Source organism: Rhizopus delemar, genomic scaffold (assembly GCF_000149305.1).
Source record: "Rhizopus delemar RA 99-880 supercont3.7 genomic scaffold, whole genome shotgun sequence".
In the NCBI taxonomy this organism is placed as follows: Eukaryota; Fungi; Mucoromycota; class Mucoromycetes; order Mucorales; family Rhizopodaceae; genus Rhizopus; species Rhizopus delemar.
The window spans coordinates 508882-522354 of record NW_027137833.1 but is presented as its reverse complement, the minus strand read 5'-3'; the positions used below and the strand labels follow the sequence as shown (position 1 = coordinate 522354).

General features: G+C 33.8%; 5 protein-coding genes across 5 annotated transcripts; 2 read left to right on the top strand and 3 right to left on the bottom strand.

Annotated features, from left to right (window-relative positions):
- Window positions 1–1732: 1732 nt before the first annotated feature.
- On the top strand, window positions 1733–2677 carry RO3G_09396 (uncharacterized protein; the record flags this gene model as incomplete). Its single annotated transcript, XM_067663981.1, has 2 exons — window positions 1733–1895; window positions 2229–2677. 2 exons carry the CDS (start codon window positions 1733–1735, stop codon window positions 2675–2677), a joined length of 612 nt encoding a protein of 203 aa, XP_067520082.1.
- A 1221-nt stretch (window positions 2678–3898) lies between these two features.
- Window positions 3899–4333, top strand: RO3G_09395 (uncharacterized protein; the record flags this gene model as incomplete). Its single annotated transcript, XM_067663980.1, has 3 exons — window positions 3899–3919; window positions 3974–4063; window positions 4238–4333. The coding sequence occupies 3 exons, from the start codon at window positions 3899–3901 to the stop codon at window positions 4331–4333; spliced, it is 207 nt and encodes a 68-aa protein (XP_067520081.1).
- Window positions 4334–4785: 452 nt separating this feature from the next.
- RO3G_09394 (uncharacterized protein) lies at window positions 4786–6355 on the bottom strand (the record flags this gene model as incomplete). Its single annotated transcript, XM_067663979.1, has 3 exons — window positions 4786–4869; window positions 4925–6138; window positions 6226–6355. 3 exons carry the CDS (start codon window positions 6353–6355, stop codon window positions 4786–4788), a joined length of 1428 nt encoding a protein of 475 aa, XP_067520080.1.
- A 2958-nt stretch (window positions 6356–9313) lies between these two features.
- On the bottom strand, window positions 9314–11167 carry RO3G_09393 (uncharacterized protein; the record flags this gene model as incomplete). The annotated part of the gene is made up of 3 exons (XM_067663978.1): window positions 9314–10669; window positions 10724–11062; window positions 11111–11167. 3 exons carry the CDS (start codon window positions 11165–11167, stop codon window positions 9314–9316), a joined length of 1752 nt encoding a protein of 583 aa, XP_067520079.1.
- A 182-nt stretch (window positions 11168–11349) lies between these two features.
- On the bottom strand, window positions 11350–13193 carry RO3G_09392 (uncharacterized protein; the record flags this gene model as incomplete). Its single annotated transcript, XM_067663977.1, has 5 exons — window positions 11350–11923; window positions 11970–12091; window positions 12133–12495; window positions 12542–12937; window positions 12996–13193. The coding sequence occupies 5 exons, from the start codon at window positions 13191–13193 to the stop codon at window positions 11350–11352; spliced, it is 1653 nt and encodes a 550-aa protein (XP_067520078.1).
- Window positions 13194–13473: the final 280 nt, after the last annotated feature.

Sequence of the window (13473 nt, the reverse complement as noted above, 5' to 3'; positions counted from 1 at the left end):
TAGGCTATATAAGCATATCTTTCTTGTTTCAAGTATAAATAGTTCTTTTACGTTATTAGAAAAGTTTATTTCTCTTATAGTCTCAATAAAGAAGAAACAACGGTTGGTTTAGCTAACAATAACAGTCTAGGAACCGCTAGAAGCTTATATCAATATTGTCTCTAGATGACCAAGCAAGCTTTCTTTCTTTTAAAAGCTACAAGAACAACCATGAGATGCTGAATGACATGACAGAAAAACTTGAATAGGATACAAATGATAATGCCATCTCACATAATTTGGCGACTAATAGACAAGATTAAATACAATATACTTTTAGTACAATTTCGACCGAAGGAAAAACTAATTCGATCAAATTAAGAAACTTATTTTGATCAAAGTAAAAAGCAATTTCAAACAAGTTAACATTCTTTTTCTGACCGAATGTCAGTTACTAAAGAATGAATGAAACCAACGTTGTAACCGATAGCGGCCATAAAAATAAGCTCTAAATGTTTGAATATTAAATTATTTTAGAACGGAAGAAAGATATAATCAATGAAGAAAGCGAAAATGTTAACAAGGAGGTAACTTCTAAGAAAAACAAGACAACTACCCATAGAAAAGATTACCAACTGCACACTGAGGGAGAGAAGGATCAGACCATATGAGTGTACAAGTCTACTGGGCTTAGTTACGAAAAAGTAAGTGAAAAATATGGAATATCTAAAAATAATGTACTGACAGGTGTTTTGTACTTCCCTTCAGTCTCACACGACAGGTCATAAAATTATGCGCTAAATGATCTCTCTAAAAGAAACAAGTCAAGAATATAAATACAGCAAGCAAATCTTTGGAAAGTAGCAAGTGAAGACGAACAAGGCAACGACTAAAATGTATTCTTACGACTACTTGAGATGGAAACGCTGTATGTATGTGTATATGTGGATACTTGGGCTATGTTTGAGATGTACAGTCGATTTTTTGTCATAGAAAGATAAAAATATTAAACATTAGACAATAGCCTCAGCTGTACACAAATTATGCAATTACAGCGAGACATCCATTTTCAGAAGTCTGTACTTGAAACGTGTATCAAAAAGCATAATTTCAAAATTACTTTAGTTAAAATAAGCAGTTTTTGACATGTTTGGTTGATAAAATATAATTCAAATCCTTCTCAAAATTACAGAATAAAGATTTTTTTTTTTCTTTCTATAAAAAAAAATAATTGGTGGCATTATCATTAATGCCGTTTTTAATGTTAAAGCTAACGAGGAACAAAATTTTCATATTGTTAGTAAAAGACTGTTTATAAAAGGGATAGTTAAACAATTTGCTAGCAGATACTATTTCTTATAAATAACTACATGCATTTTACCCAATTAACTCTGTCTTACTCCTTGGTACACCTATTGTTGTAGTACCACGTTTCAATTAGTAGCTTGGTACATGGCTAGGAACAATAGAAACGATGCCTCAATCTTTATTCGCATTTGATGTATTACACATAAATATCTTTTAACAACTGTATTTCATGAATTTAAAATCTTAGCATTTTATTTGTCAATCTCACAGTCTTGGGATGAACCGATTCCAAATGTCGAGGGATATTTTAGCTTTTTATGGAAAATACCTGAAATAGTTTGTATCCCGACAGAAAGGCTAGTGGGACTGGTGCAACCGAGACGAGGCAGAGAGAAATAGCAAAAGACAATAATTTTTAGTATTTTTCTTTTTTATTTCTCCTAAAATGACTTTTTCAACCATAATCTCGAAAGAGAACGACATAACTATACCAACGCCTACTCTTTCTACAGAACCTCATCCAGTTGCAATGGCACCAGCTATAGCACACAATATGATGGAAATAACAATTGAACACGATACGACTGTAGAAATTGAAGATAAAATTTGTAATATTACGTTAAGCAAAAACAACAATAATTTGTATTATTATTGCCAAAATAACACAACACTCTATGATTCGTTGAAAAGTCCTCTTTGGAGACTTGTTCGAAAAGATTGGCACGGAATGACTTTATCATATCGTCATACACAATGTATTTTATCAACAGAAGAATATAATTTCACTTTTAATGGTCAATTATACCAATGGAAACTAACACAAGCCAAAGAAGATAATTATTACACCCTAAACTGCTATAGCAATCAGCAATTAGTAGCCCAATTAAATGAGATAAAGTTTAAAATAGAAATACCAAATGAAACTACGAATCCTTTTAAAGTCAATGATAACCCTCTTGTCACTTTTATCATATTGTCCGGTTTAATCATTAATGATCATGTAAAAAATCTATTAAAATCGCTTGGAAATGATCCTGAGGCGATAAAAACTATCTTGTACTTTAACAAATCACATAATAATCAAGCTGAATACAATGAAAATGATGAGGATGAGGATGTGGGAAGTTTATCGTACAGTTACCATCAACATCATTATCCAGGACACAGGAGTTTAGTAGAAAATGAGGATAGATGGTCTTCAGCTCATTCATTCAAAAGCATTGAATTAAATCCTGGTGTTTGGCATTGGTGGCACAAAGTGTGGTGGTCCTGTTTTCCTTGCTGCATGCCTGGAGGCTGTTGCGATAGAGCCTGTATTAAGTTAAAAGGACATAATTCAAGAAGCAACTCAAGGCCACTGTCTAGAAAAGGCTGGCAACAGCAGTATTAAGCACAACAACCACATCTTTCTTGTACAAAATTGTAATAAATATTTATTTATATTTTATACGGGTTTACTTCAGATGAAAAAGTTGTCATATAAAAGATCGTCATCAAATAGTTTAGCCAATATTTAAGAAATTCATGATTTTACACCCAATCATATTTATCAAAAGTAGCGTAATTGTTCACCCCAAAGTGAAGATAACATTTATGGTTTGTGTTACGTAAGTGCTGAAGCGATTTTTAATTGATCTTTAGATCACAGAATTGTCCATCAAAGTTACATACTTTTGGTATTCCTAAATTCTCCCTGATTTTTACTATTATTCTTCTTTTTAAAAAAAGTACTATTTCTTTACTTATTGACCAGACTATTTTGTTGCAATGGTTATGTTATTAATAGACAAAGTGACCGCAATAGGAGTCGTTTGTCTATTTTAAAATGCACTTGCAACATCAACCAAAATATAATGCGATCACTTCCATGCTCATCCAAGGAAACAAAAAAGAATACCCGAAACTAGTACTTGTAGGATTCCCAAGTCTGTTAGAATATCAGGTTTGAATAGATTTTGTTTATCTTAATCATATTCACAAAAACAATATTGTACGGCTCAATTGATTTTCTACAGGTCTTACAGATGGATTCATTTGACATGAATCATATCAAATCCAACGAATTCATCTACACAATTTTTGCACTTTAAGATACAATGCGTTGTCTTACATTTCAACATAAAGCTCAACGTTCCTGAAACTAAAAAATTACTTTTCTGCTTTTCTTTATGAAAAAAGGCTGCATTTTTATATATAAAGAAATCATCATTAACTATTTGCTTGTGTCTTCATGATTTTAATAAGCATTAGTAACTTTATTGTACTTTAATTCCTTCCAGAAAAAAAAATCTTATTTCTATTTTAGCTTGCTTTGTTTATCTCAAAGAGATTTCTTTAAAAAGCATAGATATTCGATATATAAGGGGAAACCCTTGTTATCTTTGCCCATATAACCATTTGTTTATATTTCAAAAGAGACGAAAGGAAGAATACTTACTTTTGCCGAGTCAATATGCATTCAATCGATTGACACAAATAATTCACATCTCCGCCTACAGATTTTAAAATGCAATGCACACATTTACATTAACACCGGTAAACAGTAACAAGCACAAATTAAGTACATCGTTTTCAGAAAGCAAAGTTGCATTTTTACGAGTTTTATAATACAATGTATACAAAAAAGCGCCAAGTAAACGCGACGCTTATTCCTGAAACGAGTATATGACTTGCAAATAGAATAAAGCCTTCAGATTGTTCCCTAGGTTCTTCAGCTACTTCTAGTGAGGGAGGAGCAGCAATTGATGATAAAGAGCTTCCCGAATTCCATTGTGATGTATGTTAAAACGATATCACGAATACAGTTCGAATACATTGGGCTGATACAAACTGTCCAGACTTTGATCCTTACGTTATTTGTTTCTATGGAGAAGCAGAACCTGCTAAGCATAAATTTTGGCACGATTACTGAATAGTTAAATCTCAATTTCCAAACTTTAATGAAAACTAGGATGCAGATGAAAAATTGCTTTTAATTGAAGCCGTAGAAAAGATTGGACACAGAAAACTAGCATCTACAATCACCTACAGTCAAAGCTACAACTGATATCAGTGCAGCAATATTAACAGCCTCTGAATAAAAACAGGTGAACCTTATGATGCGTAGAAGAAAGATTAAATATTCGCCCATTATTTTATGAATCAAAACATAAGGCGTTTTTTTAATTGAAATTAATACTTTTTATAAAAGCATATCAAACATTATTTTTTTTATTCCTTCAACATTATAATAAACATAGTTGTACATATACAAAGAGTACAATGCCGAATAGATTAAAACATGTTGATTTATAAAGTCAATTAATTATTGTATGCTTAGCATCACAAGTTAAGTTTTCTCTCATTTCTCAATAGTATCATTATTTCATTGAGTTACACCAAGTATAAACATAGGCTTGACAGAAATTTGTTCTAGTTGCTTGATATCAAGCGAGCGAAAATTGTTTAAAGCAAATAGTATTATTTTTTTTTACATTTTATTATACAATTCTATGGTTTTTAGTGTCTCCAAATCTTCAGCTGTTTATCTTTACCACCACTTGCAACTTTGTCTCCTCCTGGTGACCAGTCAACTGCAAATACCTATATTTTTAATGTATTAGTCAAGCTGAATATGATCGTGTCTTCTTAAGCTTACCTCATCCAAATGACCCGGTAAATCCATTAAAATCTTCATCTTTTTCAAATCCCATATTTTCAATGTACTATCTTTACTTGAGCTAATAAGCATACGCGAATCACTAGACCAAGCAACTTGATAAACAGCACCAACATGTCCTCTCAAATTACCCAAGAATTTACCAGTTGCACCATCCCATAATTTTACAGAGTTATCAAACGAAGCACTTGCAATCAATCGGCCATCGGGTGAAAAAGCAACGTGGTTTACTAACTTTTGATGACCTGTCATACGAGTAATGGGTTTTTTGTTCTTTTCTGGTTCCCAAAAGAACATTGTAAAATCATCAGAACCTGAAACAAGACGTTCTGCACCCTTGCCCTTGGATGCATTATATCTCGTCAATGCTGCGGCCTTGGCTTCTTCTTCTGATTTATGGCGTCTCCCTGTGTGATCGTATGGGCCGGTACGAAGGACATAATCTGTACTGAGTGCCAAAGTATTAACCCAATGGCCGTGACCTTGAAGTGTTTTTACGAGCATGCCTGATGAATTCCAAACCTTGATTGACTTGTCTTGAGATGCAGTATAGATTAAGCCTTCACCACCCCATTTTACACATGTGACAGCTGCTGTATGCTGAGAAATAGTGAATTCCATCTTTCTTAGTGAAGTATTCCAAACGCGCACTGTATGATCTTTTGAAGAACTAGCTAATCTGTTTGCTTTCGAATTCAAGTGATAAGGCTCCCAAGCTAAGCTAGTAATCCATTTTCTGTGACCCTTTAAACCATCGCCAATCTGTTTACCGGTCTTTGGATCCCATAATCTAACTGTGTTATCCATACTTCCAGAAGCTAATGTATTACCATCTGGTGACCAGGCAATCGACAGAACCCAGCCTGTGTGTCCTTTTAATGTGCTTCGGGGAGTTTCAGTGTTTAAATCCCAAATACGAACTGTACAGTCGCCAGAACCAGTAGCCAATTGAGATCCATCAGGACTAAAGGAACAGGACAAAATAGCTTCTGTATGTCCAGACAAGGTAGATGTACAACGTGATACTGCTCTCACTCTAAAAATAGCTTGTGGCTGATATACAATCACAATGGTGTCTTCTGTTGATTTATCTTTACGATCTGTCCAAAGATCCTTTTTAATCTCGTCCTCTCCAACGTAAAATGAATATGGAAGTGGATCGTCACCCTTAATTATAAGTGATCTAGTTAATGCTATTGTTCAATTACCAAATTGATCGTTAAATACCTGATTCAAGAGTTGATTTAACAATAATTCGAGCTGCTCAATAGTAGCATCACCGGGTAAATTGAGTGGAGGACCAGTTGAGTCGCCATCCGCTGTTTTGAATTGAGCAATGACTTTTTGTCCAGGAGGCATAGCAGCTGCTGCGATAGCATCGAGTTTCTTTTGTCTGATTTTGGCTGCCATTTTATGCAAAGAAGAACCAAAAATTTTTTCCTTGTCTTTTTGCTGTAAATTATTCAGAATCCACACTCCGCTAAATCAAGTGGCTTCTTTTAAAAGACGGACAGTCAAATGCATAATGTACGTCAGTTGAAGATTGGATCTTTAACCAAAGAAGTTTATATCAACTAAATCCAGAAGAAATATATTCTTTTCTCCTGACTCAAGTATGAAATATGTGTATAACAAACCCACAGATGTATTGTTTGCATTATGTCAATTAATATCGAACCCAAACAAAGTGTTTTCTTTTTTACATATTGCTAGATTTCAGAATTTGTGCTTGATTTGCAAAACTGTAGAAAATATTTATTCCAAAAATGTTACAAGATGAAATAAAACCATCTTTGGAGCTTTTTGTTCGTTTTTGCGCATGCTGATAGGGCGATATGAGAGAATGCGAGAATGAGTATGACTTTAATAGTTCTTGTGCTTTTCCTTCATCGCATTTTTCTTTCCATTTCCTGATTTTCCTATGCAGTGCCATAGAGTCAAGAAAGAAAGAAAAATCTTTTTTGGTATATTTATTCTGAGTAACATCACTGTCTTCCTCAAGTTGTAATAGTCCTGTTATAGCATCACTGTCTAAAGTCCATTCCTACTCGTGTATGTAATCAACTTTATCTTTAATATGATTCTTCATTTTCTTTACATCAGGTTCCTGAATATTATCTTTTTAAAAGACTTTTTTTAAATTGTCTTTTGGTATTTTCAAGGATTTGGTCAGTTGCGTTCTTCTTTCTAGTCTTTTCATTGCCTTCCCTTGAGAAGCTTTGCATCGATATTTTATATAGAAATCTTACGATAGGATCGGATTTGTGTTCAAGAGACACCAAAGACAATATATTACCAGTAAGAAAATGGCCTAAAGTAAACATTTCATCCATTAAAGATTGGATGATTTGTTTGGTAATTGATGCAGTAGATAACAGCAACCATTCTTTCATCCAAACTTTTTACCCTTTTTCCTATTGATTGTGAATTCTTTTCTAGTTGCGGCATCGGGAAATCTCTTTATACTAATAACCAGTAGAAGATGTTGCATGATCAATTCTACTACAAGTGTGACATTTCATTGACTTTTTAGATGATCGTTGAGCCTCTTTTTTTTAACAATCCTTAGAGCCACTTGTTTGTCCATCTTCTTTTGAACAGCTTTGAAAGGCTTCTTTTCTTGCTCCATGAAGCCCTTATTAACAGATATAGAAAGAGCAGTAGCATACAAGTCTTGTCATTATCATCATGTATAATTTATTGTGATATTTGTATGATTCAATATGATAATTAGCGAATATGTACAGGCCTTTGTTTTTCTTTAGATATTTGAGATGTATATGATATCTTTTTGGTATGCCTGTTCTTCTTTGCCTTGACTACCTTTTACTATTGACGGAATACTTTCTTTTGCCTAATACTATTTGCATTAATTTGCGTATTCATATAGAAAAACACAAGTCATTACAAAAATATCCCGCTTCTCATTGAAACCTTCAAGTGCATCGCTTGGTGGCATATAATTGAAAGCAGATTTAATGAAAGGTTGAAGATTCATTATTAAAGTCTTCTTGAGTCGCTTGAAAGCTTGAAGCATTGATTGACAGCAATTTTCATACAAGTTTTACTTACCTCTCGGTTTTTTGATTGATGAACCGTTTTGAGCTGGAGTCTAAAATGAACTTCTTTTTGCGCTTCATCTTTATTTCGCAAGCATTTTTACTCATCAATAAGAAAAGTAAGAAGATACTCATTGCTAAAAAATTGATAAGGAAGAAGATGCAGAGAAAAATAAAATCACATTTGGCTTTGTTTGTTTTATCTACCATACAAATTTATCAAAAGAGGATCAAAGACCGGTTCCTTAATAAAAATAGAATAAAGTAAAATGCGGTGTTAAAAGTCGACCTTTTGATAGCAGCGACACTTTGACCCCTCAAATTATAGAAGATTGTTCGCAAATTATTCTGGCATGATGGATAAAACACTTGGTTTCATTCTTTGACTGTTGCCTTTTTTTTGGGGGAAAAAAAGCAAGTTTGTGCTAAATAATTCAAGCATGTATAGGATATTTGAAAGGACCTAGTAAGGTGTAACATGTGTGCACTTGTCAATTCTCGTGTTTTTTTTTTATTGAAGCATTTAGAGCTAAGACTTATAAGGCTATTTAATCTGAGATTATCTTCTTCTCCTCCTAGATTTGATCAGACCCCGGTCCACAAATTTGTAGCTTTTTATGTAAAAGAAAAATCACGTATATTGTGTATATTTTGTTTGCTTTTTAAGTTGGCGGTAAGGTTACCTTTTTTTTTTATTGACTGTGCAGATCCAAGCTCTCGGAAGGGATTATAAAAGTCTAATGACTCATGAATCACATACTCAATCAGATAGGCTTTGATCTTTCCACGTTTTTCAGCTGCAGACTTTTAGATGGTGCATAGATAACAAATACTAATGAAAATAAGTGTGTATTATTAATAATGTCTGTAAACAGTACACAAGTGCTTCAATAGATAAAAAAAAAAAAAGAAGTGATAGTGACGTATGATGCAGTGATTATTTGTGTTGTCAAAGCTTAAAATATTAATAGCACACTTTAAGCTCAATGTTTCATGTTTTCATTTAATTTTTTTTTTTAAAAAAAGGCGTATAAAATTGATGGTATAGTCCATTTAGCAAAGAAAAGATAGCTAAGAAAGTACTTTGGGTATCTTTAGTATTCCTTTTGGTAGAATTGAATCATTGAGTTTTCATAGTTCATACAAGTCTTTATAACGAATGTACAGAATTTTTTGTGAGAAAAAATAACAAGAACAATTTTAGTATCTATTAAATATACAGCATGTGGTTAAAGTATACAGAAAACAAAGGATGAGGAGAAGGAGAGGGAGAGGGAGAGGGAGAGAGGGAAAATACAGAAGGTGTTGTCTAATGTTGGTTATTCACAGTGTTTAATGAAAAGTTTTTTTTTGTTATTTTCCTTAGTGGAATAACTGTCTTTATCTTCCTCATTGGTTCTTCGCTTTTTCTTCTACGCACGACATCTGATCTCTTCCGAATATCCAATGCTTCACCATGGCTCACACTTCGAACACCCCAATACTTTCGTTTGTTCTTGCCACTTCCAACCGTTCTTTCTTCTAGTTCATCAGGAATGACAACCATGCCCGCAGCCACACTGACCCTTCTTCCTGTTGGATTGATAATCGGTCTATCGTCTGGTAGCATACTTGATGGCAACCTCTCATTCCTTTCCTTCAGTTCTTCCTCCAGTTCATCCTTTCGCTTCGTTTCTGCCAGTTCTTCTTCCATCTTGAGCCACTCTACACGATTATCAACCAATGTCTTGAGTAATTCATCTGCCTTTGGAAATAAGGCAGCAAATATCTCAAAATAAGGACTCACTACAAAATCACCAAACTGTAAACCAATGGTCGTTTGGCTTATTTGGTTTCGATCCATATTGGGAGATATCGGTAGACCTTGTGCTTTCTCTGCATCTCCTTGACCAAAGAACTCTTCACATACCAAATTAGACCAACTTCTACAGATTGGCCACGGCCTGAGTGCGTTACTGATGTCTGCAGCATGTAGTATGATTTGACATAGAATAAGCCTTTGCTGAGGTTCCATGATATAGTTTGGTGGTGTATTATTTGCTTTCTCGATTCCATCAATTGTTGTTTTTGTAGTAATAAGATCTATTCCAGAATACTTGCATTGCCTTTCTTCTTCATCCTCTTCATCTTCTTCAGGACTTGCGGGTAGTATTGGCATATTTTTTAGATAGAGTGGAATAGAATCTTCAAAATAAGATTTTTTCCTAAAATAAGTAATTGCACTCTTTGCTCCTTGATTTGAAAAGATATCTTTTATCTCTGGTTCTGTTGGTGTCGTCTCTTCTTCATCATCCTCATCATCCTCTTCTTCTTCTTCATCGTCATTTTCTTCTGCTGTTGAAGGTAAAGTTGGTTTATGCTTCTTGTAATGATCATCTTCATGATCTACGATTAATTCTAATAGGTTGGCTAAATTTTCTTGTAATTCATAATGAAATATCATGTCTGTTGCTAATATCATTTTAATGATAGCTGTCCTCATTTCAGATTCTGTTGTACGTAAACCGAGTGAAGTACTTGTTTTTTCCAAATGTCGTAATAACTTGTGTTTTGTTAATAAATCCATTGTGAGTGTACATGAATAACTTTCCAAGACTGATTTGTTTGAATAACTCTTGGCTAACTCTGTCTTTAGATTGACTTGATAATTATTATTTTTACCAGGCTATGTGTGTATAAATCAATTTACTTTAAAAAGAATGATCTTATTTGTACTTACGTGACCAATATCATGAGTAAGACCAGCTATAAATAAAGCAGCCAAGTCTATTCTCGAAAGGTAATTTCCTACGTCATATTGACAAATCATTTGATACAACACGATGGCTACATCCACTGCATGATAAAACGAATGATACGCGTTTGGTAAATAACCTTGATCGACATCTACCAAGAAATCAAGAAATTCAGACGGTGTAACACCAATTGACTTGCATAGACCCATTCTTTCTGAGAATCCAAGAATATAGCCATACAATTCTGCTCTTGATTTATCAAGTACTGTAAAATGTTGTAAATTATTCATCTTGTATTCTCCATCGGCTATTTTAAGCATTTTCTATTGACAAGTTTATTACTTTTTATTGAAATCAGATTGAAAACTTACACACTCAATAGTAAAAAGATCTTCTGCTGATAGACTATTATGTCTTAAAATAAGCATTTTTTATTATTATTTAAAAGAAACAAAAAAGAAAAACAAAAAAAGTGCTATTTTCTGGTTTATCGGTTTTTCTTTTTTTTTTTTTTTTTTTTTTTTCTATCGCCGATTATTTTCACACAGCGTGAAACAGTGGTTTAAGAAAGGAAAAAAAAAAATATATAAAAAAAAGGGTTTATTTTTGTTTACAGATTTGCATGAATATTTGATTTGGTATCCAATGAGCCGTAATGATCATCGATAGGTGACCACATATTGGATATAACGTAATCCTTAATGTTATCAACTTTAGGTAAACTAGCCAAATTAGCATCCACTGCTTCTTTATAAACTGCAATAGCAATCGTGGCTGAGACATCTCGAATACGTTTTAAAGAAGGATAAAGCCAACCTTGATTGATTTCTTCTGTTGTTAATGAATCTGCTAATGCTTTTGCTGTAGCGTAAATCATACGATCTGTGATATGATTGGGACGTGATAGGATAGCACCTAAACCTAATCCGGGAAAGATGTACATGTTATTTCCTTGGCCAGGATATTTCACTTGATTCGTGGAAGGAATCGTATAGGCTGGAAAAGCAGTACCAGAAGCAAAGATTACTCTGTTTTCAGTTTCAATCATGGCTTGTTCAAAAGTACATTCAGCTTGTGTAGCAGGATTAGAGAGTGGGAAAATAATGGGTTGTTGGTTCAATTGGCTCATTCGATTCAATACTTGTTTATTGAATGCTCCTGGAGTGGATGATAAACCGATAAGACTATAAACAAGATTAGCCTCATCATTTAATTCGCTTAATAATTTACATTGTAGGTTTCACATAATCAACAATATCTATTAATTCTCTGTACTCTTTCCCTTCATCTTCTCTTGCATAATAAATCTTATGTTCCGCAAGTTTATCTCCTCTGGTTTTAGTTACAAGCCCCTGTTCCTGTTAATAAACAGATTGGTTCATTTGCTTTTTACCTTTGAGTCCACAATCCAAAACAATTTTTTTGCTTCTTCTTCTGGTATTTTGTGTTCAAATTGGAAATAGTCTTGTATTTGGTGAGCTACACCAATCGCAGCTGATCCTGCCCCATAAAATAGAATACGATGATCTTTTGGTGGTACACTATCCTCATTTTGTACTTTACGAATAGCATTAATAATACCAGATAAAATAACAGCTCCTGTGCCTTGTATGTCGTCATTAAAACATAATATCTTGCTTTTATACCTTTCTAATAAACCAAAAGCATGCTCAGAAGACCAATCTTCAAATTGAACAAGTATATTCGGATAAACTGTGACAAGTGCTTGTACGACTTTATCAACTGTTTCATAAAACTAATAAAAATCAATATCAGTCAAGATTTGTTTGGTTGTCTTGTACCTCTTCATCATCCGGTCTCTTTTGAGAAAGACCGATATAGAATTCATCATTCAATAGCTTTTCATTATTGGTGCCCAAATCCAAAAGGATAGGCAGAGTACGTCTGGGGTCAATGCCCGCACAAGCAACATAAAGTTGTAATTTACCAATAGGAATACCCATACCATTCGAGCCGAGGTCACCAAGACCCAATATACGCGAACCATCCGAGATGACTGCTATTTGAGGTTCAAGTTGTGATTGATAATTTTTGATGGTTTCAGTGAGTGTGGGTAGATCGCTTTTGGTCAGAAACAATCCGTCAGGTACACCTGGTGCAGCCAAGAATGGATAGATTGTAGAATATTCAAGACAGGCTGTGCCCACGGTTGGAGTATAGATGATGGGAGCAAGTTCCTGAATAGGATTAGTGAAATGGTTTATTTTCTCATAAAATAACCCAAAGAATATTTACCTCTAATTCATCCATAACAATCTTATAAAACAATCGAACATTACTTGTACGCAATTGAGCCATAAACACATACTTTTCCAACATGCTTGATTTCGATCGAAGGACATGTAAGCATCGCTTCTTTTGAGTGTCCAATGTCTCTATCTTGGCAGGCAAAAGACCATTTAAGCCGAGCTTTTGACGTTTGGTGTGATTCATAGCAGTACCTGAAGCGCATTAGAACATTTTCAGCCATAATCATCATGAATACCTTCATTAAAATAGCCTGAATGAGATTCATCTGCCAATGGTTTCTTTTGAGTCATGTTGATAAATAAAAAGAAAGGAATACTCTTTCTCTATTTATAACAATCAGGCTTTTATGTATCATCAATCATCACAAGAGTGTTCAAAAGATGATTGGAAGAATAAAGAGTTGATCAAAATTGTCTCATTCTCACAGTCAATCTTTATTTGCTTATTTTTATTTATCACATGC